Genomic DNA, 18,277 nt, shown 5'->3' with positions numbered 1-18,277 from the left:
TGGGAAAAGATTTTTGAATCAGATGAAGAACGTGGGCTGTGGTCTTGTTCTGTGACCGAGTGAGGAAAACCCTGCCAGGTAACATCAAACAAGCCCAAGATTTGAGGTTTTGCAGACAGGAGACCGTGACATGATGTTAACTTGTCAGCTATTTTGAACGTACATGGTCGCGATGGAATGAGGCCTAGCAACCGCCTGTGGCTAGACTGTTTGCATTCAAAGTTTTTGAACATGTTGTTTTCAACTCCGAGACACAACATTTACTTCAAAGGTGAGCCGTCTCCATTTCTGCTTTCCATCGTGCTTTTTCAAGGTTTTCTACTCCTCAGCTAGTAGTTTGTTAGCAGTCTGCAAACACACAATCTGCTAGCAACCAAAGCAATCACCAGGAAGTTTCTTCTGCAGCAACATCTGATATCAGCTGATATCAACCAACATTAAGGAACCACTACCGACCAGTCGGGGAATACATGTTTCCCTAGCAACTGGTGGCTGTATCCTGTCCCATATGGTGGACATCTCACGAGCAAAGTACTCATGATGTCAGAAAACCTCAGTATAAAAAGCAAATAAAAATTAAGTTAGAAAGCAAGCATCTACAGCAGTCTGAAGTCTGAACTTCTAACAGAGATTATTCATGAATACCTCATTAAGTGAAACTTGCCCATTTTTTAAAGTATCTAAAATGCAACAGTTTAGATATATAAGATAGAAAATAAGGAAATGCATTGCAAGTCCACTTCAAATAGGCTGAAGGTAGGAATGTGTGCATTCACCCAAGTTCTCAAGAGGTTAAAAACAGTTTCTGGTAGTTACTTGTAAACTGATTCTTCCAAATGTGCACTAAAGATACCTGCAGTTCAATAAAAGTGTGTGTGTGTGTGTGTGTGTGTGTGTGTGTGTGTGTGTGTGTGTGTGTGTGTGTGTGTGTGTGTTGTTTGAGTTACACATCAATAAAATGTGGATAACAAAGACTTCCCTCCACTTACAGAATCTGTGTGTCTGAATCATGATTAAGCAGTTGAGTCACTGTCTTTGTTGTAGATGAAATCAGTCTGGAGGGGATGGTGGTGCACCGAGCCGAATGCAGACCAGTCGTCACTGACAGCTACATGAAGCTGAAGAAGTGAGTGAACGCTGAAATTTCTCTTCCAAATGCTGCAGTTTGAAAGCTGTTAAATTCATCTTGCTTGAGATGATGTAATCCCCAAAACTTAAACGTTACAGTGGTTCTTATTGCAGTTGATTAGAATAATATACAGACGGAAAAGAGAGTTAGGAACTCTATCGAGGAGGTATATGTATCATTGTCACATTCTACAACCAAGAGATGCCTTCATGCATGGAAATACAGAGAGTTTGCAGCAAGGCACAACAAGCTGGTTACACTCAAGAAGTCCAAATTAGACTTTGCCAGAAAACATCTAAAAATGAAGTTCTGGGAAGAAAAAGATATTTTAGAGGTGCACTGGTAACAAAGTATGACATTTGGAGAGCATCAAACACAAATGTACATCAAACACACAAAGCAGTAAGGGTTTTATTTGTTGTTTTGGAAGCGTGCTGTTGAATTTGCTTCTTTCACCCCTGAAAAGCACGAAATCTATTCAAGTGTTGTGAATCAATTCCAGCGTGAGTAGACAAGTTGGCAGCGTGCTGACAGGATCACGACTGCAACTGTTAATTTGTGTACACTAAACACTTGAGTCCACTCAGGCTGTTTTTTTTTGGGGGGGGGGGGTTTAAATTTTTTTATTTCCAAACTGGTTTCTGTCTCCTCTTCATTGGATTATGCTATTCCAGCCAGAGTTGGAGGATGGCATTGCTATAGCAACAGCATCACTGTGGCAGATGCACTGCTACAATCCAACACAAAACACAGCAGTGTGTGAGACGCTTCCTCTGTCGACCATCAAATCAGCGAGGCACATTAGAACTAACAAAAAGCACCTTGAAAGCTGAAGTGCAAAAAAGCAGTCTTACGTCCTCTGTCCCTAACATGGCCGGTGTGTGTTCGTAACAAAGCTGAGATCCTCCTTAAACATTACAGGACGGCAGTATTTATCTAACACAGAGCACGGAGCGAACTTAGATCTGTCTGATTTGTACTTCGACACAAACTTGAGAAGAAAATTCTTCACTTTTGGATCCAGTTTTTTAATCTCCCAATTGGACAGCAGCTGACAAATGGCCCTCCATCATTTCAGGCTACAGGATAATGAAGGACATTATGTTGTCATGGTGGCGTCTGTGTGTGTGGACACAATTCAAGAATAGTTTCGCTACATTTTCAAATGATTATATGAAGCTCTTTGCCACCTTTTCCGGTACATTAGTGAACATATTCAATCGAATAAATGTATGCATTAGATCCAATTTGATCATTATTGGGTTTATTTATAAATGGGGAGGACAATCGGCTTCACTAATGGCAGCACTGAAGCAGGAGTGCTTGTGGCCAATATCAGTTATCACAGTGATTATGGCAGGACATCAGGGAGGCAGAGTGCTTTGCTGTTTGATTTGATGGTCGAACTTTAATAAACAAAAATGTGAGTCAAGATTAATGAAAGTCAAAAAAATAAATAAATAGAAAGCAGGATATCTTCAAGCAAAGCAGCTGCCATTACTTGTTTGCTTAGCTCAAGCCCAAGGTTATGACAGTTGTGTTTTGTGCCAACAGGCCAATCTGTCAGCTGAGATCACATTAGACGTTAGAGCACAGATGATAGAGGAAACTTTCTCTCTCTCTCAGTGTGTGTGTGTGTGTGTGTGTGTGTGTGTGTGTGTGTGTGTGTGTGTGTGTGTGTGTGTGTGTCAGATTGCAGATTAAAGAGTCCATCAAGCCTCAGCGTTTGTCACAGCAGCTGGAGAGAGCCGTCACCACCATTTTCAAGCCTGTGGCCAACCATGATTTCAATGTGAGAAGTAATATCAGCAGTCCTTGTATGCATGTGTCTGTAACTAGTTTGACTCATTGTATCACCTGTTTGACAAAAAAAAAAGAAATTGAATATCAACATTTATATGTGAGTTTTAATTTGTATTACTGTTTGCTGCTCACAGTAGCTGGGCAAGGAAAAAATACCACTGTTGATGTAGAAGTCTTAAAAACTCATGGATCTAATAGGATACACTTGGCATTGTAGGGTAAAAAAAAAAAGCTGTTGTGCTGACGTAATGTTGCCACCTGCAAGGTCGTCTTTCATAAAGTAACTTAAAAGTCTCTCTCAACCAGAATGAATCACATCAAACTTCAGACGGCACAGTTTGAAATGTATTAATGACCCAGCCTTCATCACTTCATCAATCTCTTCATCACACAAGCAGATAATACTTTTCTTTGTGTTTTCTTTAATGCATTTTGATCTTCTAATGGTTCGCTTGCTGAACTTGATTCTCCATCAGCACCTTTACTTTTCAGTATTAAGTTCTTTCCCAGCTAAAGATGAGATATAAGATGAGTTCAGGATTAAAAATAGATTAGAAATGGAGGGAACTTTTTTTGTTTGTTTTTTAATTCCTCAGCTTTGTTGCATTTGTTCAGTTCCATCTTAAAATATAAATATTTCATGGAAATTTTTAACTAAATTACTAAAAAAAACCAGCTAAAAATGCATTTTATAAAAGTGCATCTTATCGCATTCTTTTACAGGATTAAGGGGAATTCTTTTAAATTATATTTTTATCTATTATAAGTTTTGGAAATTTTACAGGAGCTGTTTGTATCCAGTTGTGGCTCTTTCACGTGTTAGGTGACTGTCTTAACCGCTACGATGTGCTAAAAAAGGTTAAATAGTTCAGTTAAATTTTTTTTTTAAATAAACAAGACTTCTCGTTTCCCACCTGCAGTACCTTTATGGCCCACCAGGAGGTTGCAGCCCACACTTTGCGAATCAAAACCCACATATATATGTAGTTTTTGTAATGTAACCTCTTGAAGGGAATAATTATGGTATGAAAGGTATTTTACCTTCTGTAGGTCACAATTTTATTAATATTTTAAACTAACAGGTTTATATATTGACTTGGCGTCTTTGGTCTACAGCAATTTCATAGACTGTACATAAAAGATGGACATCCATTGGCTTGTGATGTCCATTTGAGTGTTTTGATCATAACCATTTAACCTTGATGGGTGAAACTTGGATCACAGCATTTCAACAAAGCATACTCCGCTTTATTGGTTAAATTAGAAGATTTTACTGGAAGAAAATCATTCTATATTAAGGAAAATTTAATGAGCAACAAAGACTTAATAAAACCTTGTTTAAGGTTTTAAGATTATTTCTTCAGGTCAAGTGACCAGTCAGGTCATTTCCTCATACTTATTTTTGCAGCTAAAAAAGTCGCAGTTTGAAAGAATGCAAGTTTAAGGTCCACTTTTGCATTTTTCAGATACAGCCGCTAGACCCATCTGTGATCTGTATTTTCTGTGGTCTTCCAGGTTAACTGCCTCTGGCTCATTTTCCCCTTTGGTGGGGTTAATTTGTGGGGATATGACCTCAGAACCTGTTCCAAGATAACAACAAAGCGCTTCCAGGTTTAGGTCCTAGACTTTGGCGTTCAGTAATGCATTTTGGTTCAGTTTGAATTCTATGTGAAAACTGAACAAGCCAAGGGGGGAATGCAACAAGTGTGCCATCAGTTGCTGATTCAAATCAGGAGAAAACAGTCAGTGCACAATTTTTGGTGTTTAAATCCAACTGAAATGAGTTTAGTTGTCTTTAGTCTGGCTATATTATATAGCATTTTAACTGTCATTAATGTTACTGTCATCAGTTTTAATACTGAGTTTGGGTCTAAGATGGAGTATGAGAAGAAAAAGAAGACTGAAGGGAAGATGGTGAGAGCTGAACGTCAGCTCGTGTTGGACATGCTCTTCTCGGCCTTCGAGAAGCACCAGTATTACAACATTAAGGCGCTGGTGGACATCACCAAACAACCTGTGGTGAGCAGCGTGCACGCACACAAACCCATGTGAAACAGGTAACATGTACACACACTCAAACATGCACACATGCAACAGCATCACTGTAAAAAGCATAAAAAAAACCAATACACCTGCCCACTATCCACCTTGCTTTGTTAAATTTGAACAAATCGCCCACGGTGTGACGTTCATGCCTGTTCACACTATCTGTTGTGGCTGAAATTTGGGCCAACGTGTGCACACGCACACATGGCATGAATCGATACAGTGCAGTGGATTCATTCCAGCTCGCAGTGAACAGAAATGTGTAGGTGCTGATGAGACCTTTAGGTCCTCCTCTCCCTCTGATTGCATCTGATTGCATAACCAGTGGCTGAGTAGGAGTCAAACGCCCCAATACACTCCACACCATCATTTCTCTCCTAAAGCACTTGGCTTGCACTCAAATTAACTGAACTAAAGTAACCGAAATGCCCATTATGAAAAGTCTTGAAGCACATTACGGTTATTCATCAGTTGGCGGCCGCATCTTTACAAGCTCAACAGAGACACCTGCTGGTCATTGCAGAGGATTGTCTGATCTACCAAAGAGTAGCCCCTGCTTGCGAGTTCATGCCTGCTGATTAAACCAAAAGTCAATGTTAGCGCATGATTTAAAGTAAGAAGAAACAGCTTTTTGGCCACTTGTTTCAAATAATGAGTCCGTGTATGTACTTTTTTGATATGATCCTTAAATAAGTTTGTTACAATTGCAACAGTATGCTACAGGTGCTTTTGAAAAAAGAAATAAGGAAAAGCATATCAGGTCCACTCTAACCCTCTGACAGCTAAACCAGGGTTGTTGTTGTGCCTAAAGGGGAATATTTGCTCACTGCACTTGTCTTTGTAGCTGGTGGATGATTATTAGGGTTATCCAGTTGCCTAGGTAACCTACTACCGTATTTGCCACCCTGTCACATGTCAATCAGTGGCAGTTTTCCTGAAGACACTTCAGTCGCTTACCTCGAAGTTCAGAAAAGTTTAACTCGGGACCCACAAACAGCAGCTATTTCTGTTCTGTTGTCAGTTGAAGTTGCTGATGCCATTGACTTTTTGTGGTTTCTAGTTTCTGCTGTTTGCTTCCTGCGTGAACGCCCCTGAACCAAAAAATGGATTATACCTAACCTTAGACTAACTACTTCTACCAGTGGAGCTCTTTTTAGTACTCTGGGAATATACTTGATCCATAACTGAGGGGGAAAAAAGGACACCAGAAGCCAGAAATCTCATATTCTTATAGCATAGAGTGATTGTGGAAACAGATCAGTGATTTATTAGACCCCACAATATTTCCCCTGTGGATCTCAGGGGAAATTTTCTAAACAGTGGTCACCACCATAGTGGCTCGAGTCCATCATGAGGAGATCGAGAGACACGCTCTCTCTCATATGCGCTGGGTTTCCTCACAGTTCAACAGCTCACCTGGGAGGGGCCATAGACACGTGTCTAAATCGCCTGAGCTGACTTCTTTGGGTGCAAAGGAGTTGTGGCTCTTCTCTGAGCCATTTGTGAGCTCCACACCCCTGTATGTGGGACGGCCCTCCTGTGGAACCACAACATGCAGGAAGAGGCACGTGGATTTGGAGTATTGTGGATCAGGCAGCAGACAAAGGCAGGGAGTCAATCACCAGCTCCCAGTAGTGTCATATACTAATAACTGGTACTTAAAGATAAATATGAGGCCAGTACCGGTTTAGCAACTGGTTTAGAACAAGCACAGGAGAAAGTGGGTGTGAACTGAAAAATGAAGGCATGTGTGGGTTAAAATAACAAGGTGCAAATGTAACAAGGTGCAAATGTTTGCTCTTTGTGCTCAGTTAGTTACAAATTGTCCACAAAATCATGCAACACATCTGTTTAAATGCACCATGTTTCAAGCTGCGTCTTGTGTCTGGCACAGACCTACCTGAAAGAAATCATGAGGGAAATCGGCACATACAACAGCAAAGGCGTTCACAAAAGCACCTGGGAACTGAAGCCGGAGTACCGACACTACCAATCTGACGAGGAGGAGATGCAGACCACCTAGGCCGAGCCAGAGTCCTATTAAGTATCTTCTGGGCCTCAAATTTGCAACAAATTTATTTTTTTTCCAGTAATTTTGTTTTATGTTGACAGAATTATGGGGAGAAAAAGCTTTGGGTGCACTCAAACATAACTAATATGGCACGATGGTGTAAAATCATTGTTTTTGTGGTAGGATAAATTTTTGTGTGTATTCAAAGAAAGAAATAAACGTCCTCTGCTGAGGAAAACAAAGATTAAGGGGCAAACTGGCTCGAAACTTCTAGTAATGCTGCCTCTTTCTAGGAGTGTTACTATGGCAACTATGAACAGCCTTAAACTATGGTTACAATGAATCACACCAGCTGCTGCTGCTGGTCTGACTGCACCCCAGCTATTAAATGTGTGTCAGCGGGTCTCATTCCCATTAGTTTCGAGTGAGATCAGTAGTGAGCACAACTTTCTTTTTTCCTTTTTTCCTTTTTTTTTTTTTTTAAAGCCATGCATTTCGGTTTTTGTAATTACCAAAAGTATTAACTCTTCTGTAACCAGCTTATTTTTTTCAAAATGTGATCTCATCTTCACACAAGTCACAAGTATAGACAAACACAGTCTTTAATAGAATTGTCTTTTACCTCTTTTATTTTCCCCCACCAGCACAGTGCAAAGCAGTTCTGCTTTGGTTGCTTTTGAGAAGTAGCCCACATTTCAAAAGGTTTGAGACCCTTTGAAAATGCCACATAACAGCAGTTGGGGTAACATCCATGGGGAAGAAGAAAAAAAAAAAAACGTGTTTACGAATCCTTTGTGGATTTCTTCTGATAACCTCTCTCTTAGCTCTCAGCCTGGCAGTTTTGTGGTACCATGACAGTGCCAACTCTACATTAAGAGCTGCTAGTGTGTTGGTGTAGAAGAGTAGAGAAGAGCTAAGTTACAGTCCTGAGCCCAGACACCCGTCAGAGAGAACAGACTTCCCCTGCTTATACCCTCAGTCTCCTTTAATTCACTGCCCACAGCTTGTGGGTGAGGATAGGAATGAAGATGTACAAGTCAATTAACAGCTCTGCTTTCACACTTACTGCATCATCAAAAACAAAAACATGGGTGCAGTTTGTTTTAGAAATGAAGCCTATGTATTAGTCTTAAATATGCATTCTGTATGAAGGCCACTAGATGGTGATAGCTGTGATTGCAGACATTACAAATCCTATAGAAGTCTACAGGAAAACAACCTTTTCTTGTCAAACCTTGCAACAAGTGTCGGTTTATTTTAAGGTTATCTAGTTGTTGAGACTAAAGACCACCTTAGATAAACTAACAAATACATTTGATGTCTGTGCTGTCCTAACGACCAGTTCGACAGTTGGCTACACACGTTTCTTTGTACTGCAGTCCTTGAGCAGTGGATTAAACTGCAGATCACTAGGCTGCTCTGAATCACTACTGTAAAACTATGGACGATCAAAATGAATTAAGTCATTAATAAAATTGGAAATTATGTATTGATATTTTATTACTAACATTTAATGTCACTAATTTTGGCACTTGATGCCCTCCATATCACCTTCACACATTTAACACCAATCTCATCAGTAAATTGCATTCATCATACACCTGACCTTGGGTCAACAGCCGCAAGCACTTTAGTTCACTCCTGAACAACCTCCGTACTACCAGCTCTAGTCATCCTAATTTCTGTGTTTATTCATTACTTTGTATGGCAACATTTTTTCTTGAATTTCGCTTTTATACATGAAGCTTACACATTACATTGCCAGCAGCTACTGGCTGTGACTGTTCTGCACTTCACAAATATCTGAGAATCAAAAAGGTGAAAGAGAAAACCCAAGGACGACTGCACATGAGATCAGTTTGTCAACGCTACAAAAGCATCTTTTCAAGCAATTCAAAAAGGATATTCTGAAATCCAACCTACAAACTGCCTGTTTGCAGCACCAGAAGTGAAGGTTGACACAGAAATGAAATGGAAAGTTGTGGTACTCGTTTTTATTCATTTTCAAATTAAACCATAAGTCTTTTTTTGTAGATGGAATCTTATTTAATGCAACCACAAACCCAAACTCAAAGGTGTCTGGTGATGCCAACCTGTATGGATTGTTGCTAAAACAGTATGCAGACAGAAGGAAAACAAACGTCTTCTTTCAGCCAGTCAGAGCTTCGCTCGCTGTCCAAGCCTTTTTGTTTCAATCACAAAAACTGGGCCAATCCTGGGACAAAAATCAAACACTGCAAAAGCCAAAAAAGTAAAGGTTAAAAACTGTATTTGGTGACTAATCATGTTTGATTCACCCCCCAGGTTTGGGAGCGGTTCTGTGGGCCGTAATGTGAATATTTAAGAAATTGGACAATGTTTCTGTTCAGGCATGATGCAAGGTAGTGCTCCTCCAGTCTGCTTTGTAGGCCATTTTGGAAGCAGCAGTCAGGTGAACAGCAGATGTAATTCCAGGTAGTTACTGTTTGAAAGAGAGAGGAACAGTGTGTGGTTATTAAATTTAACAATCTACACCCAAGTGGACAGCAGGCATGATTTTACAAACACGGAACATTCATTTAGAAATCCAGACTGAATTAGTGTGTGTACTGTGGCATACGGATGTTCTCCAGCAGAAACACTTTGTAGCTTGAGAAATGTATCAAGTCTTTCCCACTTCATAGTAGGGCTGGGCCATATTATACCGTTCACGGTAATACCGGTATAATGTTAGGCAACGATAGGAAAATGAAATATCGCGATAGAATATGAGTAAAACGCGCATGCGCAGTGCCTTTGTTTTCATACGCACATGGCCGATTGTTGAGTGAAACAGATGAACCAGAATTGGTTTGTAAAAATGGTGCAACTTCAGTGATGTGGAACTGGTTTGGTGTTTGTCCGTCAGATACACAACAAAGCACATTTTTTTGCAGAACATGCAAGCGGCCGTCGTTATTGTCGTATTTGTCGGACTAAGATGCTCTTAAATCTGGGTCCTAAACTCAGTACACTTCAGGTCAAACAAACACTGCAGCATCACTGAGAGTTAACTGTCTAAATTCTTTCATCTTTAATAAAACGATCAGCATTGCTGCTTTACCAGGTGTAACAATTCAGTTTAACTTCCAGGCATCCATGAAAACAAAAGTTATTACATTTAACGGAGTTAGAAGTTAGCAGGAAGCTAGCGGAAGTTAGCTCGCTAGTTTCGCTAGTTACCTAAGCATGATATAGCATGTTCTGACTGAGAGATTTCTGAAAAAATTCAAACGTACAGCTCTGCTATCACTTCCAACATAAATGAAGGCAGGAAACTAAACAGCAGTGACGTTTGTAGGGTTACTGAAGTTGGGCTAGCTGGTATATAATGATGTGCTACGTGATCGCTAGCGACACAGCTATGTTAGCATAACATAAACAGTGAAGCTGGAGGATGAACACTAAGGTTCCTCATGGTTAGAGACAAATGCAATCGCATGGCAGGATGCTGTAAACGGACCAAACGTCAGTCAGGAGAACAACTGAGATAATCCATCCACAATACAAGGCTAGTCATTAATATACTGCAACAACATGGGAATAATCAGAATCAGAATACTTTATTGATCCCTGGGGGAAATTATTTTTTGTTACAGTGCTCCATTTTAAACCAACATTAAGACAAGACAGAATAGAGCAGCTGCCAGAGAATTCAACATCAATGAATCAATGGTACAGAAGTGGAGGAAGCAAGAAGAATGAGTTTAATAAAGTTTGATTTATCTAACTGCTTTGTTTAGCTCAATGTGCCTTATGGTCCAAAAAATACGTACTGCACACTACAGTTTAATGTTGCAAAGCACCTCTTTTTAACTTCAGTGGATATTATATATGGTTATGCTCAGGATATGTCAGCCCATTTCTACTGGAAATGCCTTTTGGTTAAACTTTCAGCAAGGAATTTGCATTTGCACTGTTACATTTTTATAAAGCTTTAATGTACATAAAAACCAGCTTCTTGTTTAAGTGAAAATTAATGGAAGGTTGTCTTTTTGCGCTAGTAATGTTGTGGAGTATTTTGTCTCGCATCAATTATATCGTCAGTTATATCGTTATCGCAAATTTTCAAATGTATATCGTGATAAATATTTTTGGCCATATCGCCCTGCTCTACTTCATAGCACTTACGCATTTTTCGATCTCCAGGCCATCTTTGAAGAAAAGCATGAATGGTGTGATGCCATCCTCACGGTAGTCCAGCAGACCAACCATGCCCTCTGGGTTCATGGACTCTCCTGTGAAAAACTGCAAGCAAACAGCAACCATTAGACCTTCCTCAGTCGTACAGAAAATCTTTAATTAAAAAAAAAAGTTCGGATTACAAAGATTTGCAACTCTTAAACCCATAATTTATTCACAGTAGAACACAGAAAATGCCACATTTTTTAAAACTAATAAAATCTAATTTCAAATTTGGCAGCTTTGCTTGAATTTGATGGCAGGGGAAAGTCTCCCCATCACCCTCGTTTCATTAACAAGCTTCGGGATGCTGGCTGTCAGCCACAGATCAACATGCCAAAGAACTGACATGTTTATTTCAAACAAGCAAGCTGGTTAAACTTGTCTTTTTGACACTACTTAACAGTAGCACCCAGTCTAGATGTCAAGTATTCACACTACGTTATCACACAGTCTATAAAGCTACAAACTGACAAATGATAGAGGCAAATCCACCTCCAGGATGGATTAGCAATCCATTAGCAATTGATGATGACTCCCAAAAGAAAAACCTGTCAGCTGAGATTCTCCCATACACTGAATTCTCCTGGTGCCAACATGGTTATTGCCACAGTTTTCAGAGCTTCAGCTGCATGATTTAACTCAAGTGTTGTATAGACACACACTCAGAAAGTGACATGCAGGCCTTCCTACAAGACTTGAAAATGTCACTCAAACTCCACCCATTGTCTACACTCCTCACCCTTCCCGTTGGCTTTTAAGGGTTTCCAAAAATTACTGTAGTTACTGTATTCGCAAGGCAAAACTTTATATTTAGTGTGAACACGGTTTAAAATGCCATTTCATCTCTGTATAGCTACCTGGTAGTTCTTGATGTTCCCCAAGATTTTCTTGACTTCTGGTTGGATGTCAGCCATAAAGCTCTCCACTCTATCTGGTTTGGTCTCTTGCAGCTTGGCTTTAACACTAGACATGCAAACAGACACGTTCATTTAACAGAGCCGAAGATCATTCAAAACCAGAACTCCTTCTCACTGGCACATCAAGCTACTCACGCCTTCACATAATCCTTAATGTAAGTCATGTACTGCTTCTTGTCAAAGCCCGTCTCCTGCAGTTTGTGGTTCAGGACGATGTCGACACCGGAGATTGTGGAAGACTCGTTGCCCTCGGTTGCTTCCTCGGCAGAAGCGTTGGCTGCAATTAGAGAATCATCAAACCCTTCTGTCCTGGTGACGGTCTGTAGTTGAGGAGAGGAAGAAAAAAGAAAAAACAATTATTACTGGTGCATCATAGCAAGGGCAATAGTAAATGATTGGGAAATACCAATAGATCAGTTGGCCTCCAATTCAGTATTTTTGAGCCATTTAAAAATGTATACCGTATTTTCACGACCATAAGGCGCACTTAAAAGTCTTAGATTTTCTTCAAAAAGTACGGCGCGCCCTATAGCGCAGTGCGCCCTGTGTGTTGTAATGAGGACGTAGTAGATAACACAATGAGAACGCTAAAGGGTGAAGTGTGGCCGAGTTGGAGGAAAGACTCGAGCGGTGGATCATCGAGCAAAGAACGAGCGGGAGAAGCGTTTCGACGGTCACCATTCGGCTAAAAGCAGTTTCACTTTCACTTTTTACGAAACTGTGCCATTTTTCCATCCGGACCAGGACTACGGTAGCGCAGCAACTTCCAGCGGATTATAAGGAAAAGCTGGCCATCTTCCGCTCCTACTGCAGCAAACACATCGGCGACAAAAACATCCAGCCCAGCCACATCACTAACATGGACGAGGTCCCGCTCACTTTTGACATCCCGGTGAGTCACACTGTGGAGAAGAAGGGGACCAGCACGGTAGCGATACGCACAACGGGGTATGAAAAGTCTTCTTTTACTGTTGTGCTTGGCTGCCATGCTAATGGACAGAAACTGCCGCCTATGGTGATTTTTAAGCGAAAGACTTTGCCTAAAGAGAAGTTTCCAGCAGGAATCATCATTAAGGCAAATGAAAAGGGCTGGATGGATGAGGAAATGATGAAAGAGTGGCTGAGGGAGGTGTATGTAAGGAGACCAGGTGGTTTTTTTCCACGCATCACCATCGCTCTTAATCTGTGACTCTATGCGTGCCCATCTCACAGCCGATGTGAAAAAACTAGTGAAACAAATGAACTGTGAGCTTGCTGTCATTCCGGGAGGCCTGACAAAGGAGCTCCAACCGCTGGGCATCGGTGTGAACCGCCCGTTCAAAGTAAGGCTGCGAGCGGCCTGGGAGCGATGGATGACCGATGGAGACCACAGTTTCACCAAGAGTGGAAGGCAGCGCCGGGCGAGTTACGCCACAATTTGCCAATGGATTGTAGATGCTTGGGCTAACATGTCTGCTGGCACTGTTGTTCGAGCTTTCGCAAAAGCCGGCATCATTTCCGAGGAGCCGCACGGCACGGAAAGTGACTGACAGTGAAGAAAGTGAACTTGGCATGTTTGATGGAGATTTAGCGCAGCTGTTCAATTCAGACACAGAGGATGAGGACTTCGATGGGTTTGATTGATGATAAAAATGTGAGTACCAAACTCAGTTTTGCTCCTGCTTTATTTTTAAATACGCACACTTGTATGCTTGTGTGTTGTTGATGATGACGATTACCGGTAATAGAAATGTGAGTAAGGTACCGAACTCAGGTTTGCTCCCGCTTTATTTTTAAATACGCATACGGTACTTGTATGCGCCCTATGATCCAGTGCGCCTTATGTGTGTGTTAAATACAGTAATGGCACACATAACTGAGACTGCGCCTTTTAGTACAGTGCGTCTTATGGTCGTGAAAATACGGTAACTAACAAGAACAGCCGGCTGACTTAAATGTTGTAGCCCGCAACAGTTTCCCAACCTCTTCGAATCACGTCTTTTTGTTTAAACCTAAAAATGTTACTTTTTATTAACTTAAAAACAAAGCTTTAAGTATTTGCCTGGTAACTACATCACCAAGTTTCTTTGACTAATTTTAAAGTATGCTTAAAGACAAACACCAAGCTAACATGATACTTCAAACTGTTCTAGCGTTTAAAATTTTTTTTGTCCGATTCTGAGGCAGGTTAAGGACCTTGTAGTTACGCTATTGGAGACCTGCAACTATGAGTCATCTTCAGTCATAGTCAATATGACGTCATGGAAGTACAGCCAGAAATCACATGACTCACTCCAAAAAACATCTACCAATCTACTTTAAACATAGGTAGTGGCCCATCCCGAATAATAATACCAAAGCTGTGAGAAAAATTACAAAACTGGGGAATAAATTTAAAAAGAGCGTACGCATTATTTGTTAATTACCATATGATCGTGTCCCGGTGTTTTAGATGCAAGCTCAGCCAAGATAGAAACAAATAAAATGCTAGTACCTTTATTTTTTCCCCACCCCCCTTTGTGGTCAGCTTTCCCCACCCCCATTTTCTCTTTTTGGGTGTGTGTGTTGGTATTTGTCCCTCAAATTCCAATTGCTTTGTACATATATCCATTCCAATAGTTTCAGCAGTCTCCTTCCAGTAATTAGCTGTTTCTATGTTACATTAATACGATGATTATTATTCCTTAGATTGAGATAATGATGGCTACTCTCTCAGTAATGAACTCAAAAACTGGTTAAAAAGTAGCCAGAAGCCACTCACAGAAGGAATGGACAATACTGAAAAGGCCAACACAGCAGTCTTGGGCTGTATTGATCTAATGTGTTGTTACATTTCTAGTGAGGTCTGCGTCAGATAACGGTGTAATTTCCCACCAAAGCATAAATCCCTAATAAGGGAGCAGCTTAAAGCAGCTACTTATTCTCTGAGGTTTTATTAAAACAACTTAGTTTTGGGTGTATCCCAACTACACTTTAAATTTCGCTGCAAAGCAGCAATGAACAAGCTGTTGGAAAAGGGTGAAACTGGCTAAATCCTCCGTTGAACATGTGGTTTCGAACTCACCTTTCCTTCAACCTCAAAGAAGATCCCGTTTTCACTTTCTTTGACTTTAAAGGCATCTGAGAACATCTCATCACCTGTAGAAGGAAAAGGGAGGAAGGAACATATTACAACACTCCAAGCTAACATCATCATTTAAAAGAACAGAAACAGCAGCAGCAGAGGCTAAAAAGTTATCCACAATTCAAGGCTGAATCTTATGCGATTAAAATAAAATGTAAGGCGTAGTGGCGGGGAAACACCAACAATGGCAAGTCTAGAAAAATCTGCCGGACAAAAATAAAACTGCAGCAGAGGGGGGGATGCTGAAAGGCCACATTCACCACGTTACTTTACCATGACGAACCCCAACAGTAATAGCCCCAACCCCCGGCAACTACCAAGCTACCTCACCGGTGACTGAGCCGGTGCTCTTTTAGACTTTTATAAAACTTTAATTGAGCCGAAGTGTGGGCAAAGCTAAAAGCTAACCGGCCACAATCACCGGCTAGCCTAACAGGGTGGCTAACTCCACATACTCTTCTGATTGAGTTAGCATCTGGCTAGCTAGCGCTAACTTCCGAACCATGACAACACGAGTTAGCTCGTTAGTGTGACCAACTCTCACCTATAACATCACAACAAACGTGAAATAACACACGCGACCGTCACGCTACCCGGTCAGCGTGAAAGAAGACATGTAAAAAGGTCACTCACCGCTGATAAGGTCCCTGTAGATGATCATTTTGCTGCTTCGGTGTTAATTCTTCCCAGAGACAGAGAGCAGGCCAACCGCCCAAACAGCACGGGAGAGGAAAAAGACCGATCAGGCCGCGAGGCGCTACATTTACATCCTGCTGACGTCACTGTGGGTCGGCTCCTGCTCCGGGTTCTGCTGCCACTTGTGGGTGCAGTGGTCAGACGTGGTACTACAGCTATTCTGAACTAGGAAATTCTGGATCATCACAGCACAAAAGGAGCAGCTTGTAGAATCTGTTGTATGATCTTCTGAGGCCCTTTCTTTGAGATTGTTCCCCATGTCACAACCTCCATGGTGCACAAATTCTCATTTCAAGAATCATCTTTACACAATCATTGAATAAGATATCAGTCGGCAATCGCCCCCAGGAGTCATTAGTTGCTGGGGAAAGATGTGTGTTCCCTGACCAGTTTACAAGTTGTTCCTGGGGAAAATTAAGGGGTGCTGCAGCAAAAGCCTTTAGATTTCTTTGGTTGTTAGCAGTTCCTGGTGTAGCTTGCATGAAAGACACCAACCTGAGGAATTACAAGGAGGTTTTTGGTGTAGTACCATATTTGTTGCAGCCAGTTTTAACTAGCAATTGGCAGCAAACTACAACCATAGTTTTCAGGGGGGTTGCTTGTCTCTAGGCCTGTGTCACTGGGGCTTTATGTTTTGTGCATGACAGATTACAAAAATGCCCAAACTTCTTTTTAATGCTGCAATTATCTGAATAGCTTTATGGCTTAACTCAACACTCAACCATTGAGTCTAGAGTGGATCTTTTATATACAGGCTGTAGACAATTCCAGGCCCCGAGTCCTGCAGGTTTTAGATCTCACCTTGGGTCAACACACCTGAATCACATTAGTTCGTTACCAGTAGTGATGGGACGTTCTGTATCGAGGCTTCGGAGCGTGTGTCGAGTAATGGAGGGGGCGTTTCCGCGAAGCGCGTATCGAGGCTTGCTTCATTTATGGGAGGAGCTGAAAATGATGACGTCCGAAGCCTCGCTGCCCGGCTGTACCACGTGACTGGTTCATGAAGTGGTTCGAACTTTGCCGCGAGATATGACAGCGATATAAACCCCTCAGACTTCATTCACAATGTGGGTGTTTGATGGAGAGTTGCGGTTAGTGAGAGTTTGGAGACCGTTTGGAGGTTTATGAGAGTGAGGAGAGAAAGTCAGGAGAGAATGGAGCCAGCTAAGAAGAGGAGGATGTCCTCCCCTGTGTGGGAACATTTTGATCTTATTCCTCCCAACAAGGTATGTAAATTTCTACAGAAGATGTATTTTCATGATACTGATGGTGCAATACAATTTATGTTGAGCTGTCTTGACTTTTGTACAAGGTGAAGTGTTTTCTATGTGCCAGGGAGCTGGGATATAACAACAACACCTCATCCATGCTTAGGCACTACAGAGCTTTGCATGAGAATAAGGGGGACACCGATTGTGGAGCAAGACCAGGTGAGCCATCAAATGCCATGATAATATAGCATGCAGTAATGTTACTAAATGATATAACAATATTATACAACTGTTATAAGTTACGTATGTGATATTTATATTTGTGCTTTATCTTTATTGTCTTTCCTCAGGAGAACAATCTCAAATAGATGAAGACCTGGTCAGCATGGTGATTGAGGACTCCCAGCCATTTAGCATTGTGGAGGACAAAGGATTCAAAAGATTTTTTAAATCATTAAATCCTAGCTATGTTCTCCCCACTAAAAAGGTCATAAAAGCAGTGAAAATTTAGTTTTTACAGAATAAAATGTGAACAGGCAGGACTGAGGCTCAAAGCCTCAGTGTGTAGCTGTCCATACCTCAACGTTACAAAAGCACAACCACTGTCCACACCCCAACCACACCTCACCTCACAGTAAATGATCATTTCCATTTCAAGCATTTCCAAATAATCATTTCCCATACTGCCACTATAAATATACACAGTATACTGCCATCACTACAATATACATGTTTTACACACTCCTTTTGTTGTTGACATTTACAGGCTGTGTGCAAAATGCCACACTCTTCAAATTCATGCCAGCTATTATTTTTACGTCCAGTAGGTGTCCTGCTAGAGCAAATGAAGCTTCATGAAGCTTCGCGTTGGGGTGAACCAATTGGATGAAAAGCTTCAGTGCTTCATGGGGCTTCATCTGCCCATCACTAGTTACCAGGCCTCTGGAGAACTTCAGGACATGGTGAGGAGCTAATTTAGCCATTTAAATCAGCTGCGTTGGTTCAATGACATCTAAAACCTGAAGGGACACAGACCCTCGAGGCCTGGAGTTGCCCACCCCTGCTGTAGACAACTTAATGCAACTACTCGCTTTAAGGTTATCTTACTTTAAGCTCTGAATTAAAAATACCATTGGTAATGGAAAGAAAGAGTGCAAG

General features: G+C 41.2%; 2 protein-coding genes and 1 long non-coding RNA gene across 3 annotated transcripts in view; 2 read left to right on the top strand and 1 right to left on the bottom strand.

Annotated features, from left to right (window-relative positions):
* Positions 1-7,203, top strand: part of LOC146651344 (general transcription factor IIF subunit 2-like) — a 66,851-nt gene extending 59,648 nt beyond the window's left edge. Inside the window, exons 5-8 of the mRNA XM_085385403.1 lie at positions 1,045-1,126; positions 2,822-2,921; positions 4,808-4,951; positions 6,873-7,203. Of these exons, the coding sequence (XP_085241529.1) occupies positions 1,045-1,126; positions 2,822-2,921; positions 4,808-4,951; positions 6,873-7,001 (455 nt within the window). The 3' untranslated portion in view covers positions 7,002-7,203. The remainder of the gene's footprint in view (positions 1-1,044; positions 1,127-2,821; positions 2,922-4,807; positions 4,952-6,872) is intronic.
* A 1,765-nt stretch (positions 7,204-8,968) lies between these two features.
* Positions 8,969-16,001, bottom strand: tpt1 (tumor protein, translationally-controlled 1). Its single transcript, XM_085384279.1, has 6 exons — positions 15,846-16,001; positions 15,153-15,226; positions 12,245-12,429; positions 12,050-12,155; positions 11,139-11,255; positions 8,969-9,450 (listed from the first exon to the last, which is right to left on the bottom strand). The coding sequence occupies exons 1-6, from the start codon at positions 15,871-15,873 to the stop codon at positions 9,448-9,450; spliced, it is 513 nt and encodes a 170-aa protein (XP_085240405.1). The 5' UTR covers positions 15,874-16,001; the 3' UTR covers positions 8,969-9,447.
* A 113-nt stretch (positions 16,002-16,114) lies between these two features.
* LOC146651342 (uncharacterized) lies at positions 16,115-18,048 on the top strand. Its single transcript, XR_014907890.1, has 3 exons — positions 16,115-17,134; positions 17,221-17,338; positions 17,470-18,048. It is a non-coding gene; the product is annotated as an uncharacterized LOC146651342 (long non-coding RNA).
* The last annotated feature ends 229 nt before the right edge of the window (positions 18,049-18,277 follow it).

The sequence above is a fragment of the Rhamphochromis longiceps genome, linkage group LG16, assembly GCF_057381845.1.
Source record: "Rhamphochromis longiceps isolate RC_006_pf linkage group LG16, R_longiceps_female_GT1.1, whole genome shotgun sequence".
In the NCBI taxonomy this organism is placed as follows: domain Eukaryota; kingdom Metazoa; phylum Chordata; class Actinopteri; order Cichliformes; family Cichlidae; genus Rhamphochromis; species Rhamphochromis longiceps.
This window is presented reverse-complemented; position numbering and strand designations above follow the sequence as displayed.

Bases quoted from the DNA above. Each gene is read 5' to 3' on its own strand.
- tpt1 (XM_085384279.1), bottom strand. From the start codon at position 15,873: ATGATCATCTACAGGGACCTTATCAGCG. The intron at 15,227-15,845 runs GTGAGTGACCTT...TTCCTTCTACAG, and splicing joins CTACAGGGACCTTATCAGCG to GTGATGAGATGTTCTCAGAT. The intron at 12,156-12,244 runs GTGAGTAGCTTG...TTGCATGTCTAG, and splicing joins ATTAAGGATTATGTGAAGGC to TGTTAAAGCCAAGCTGCAAG.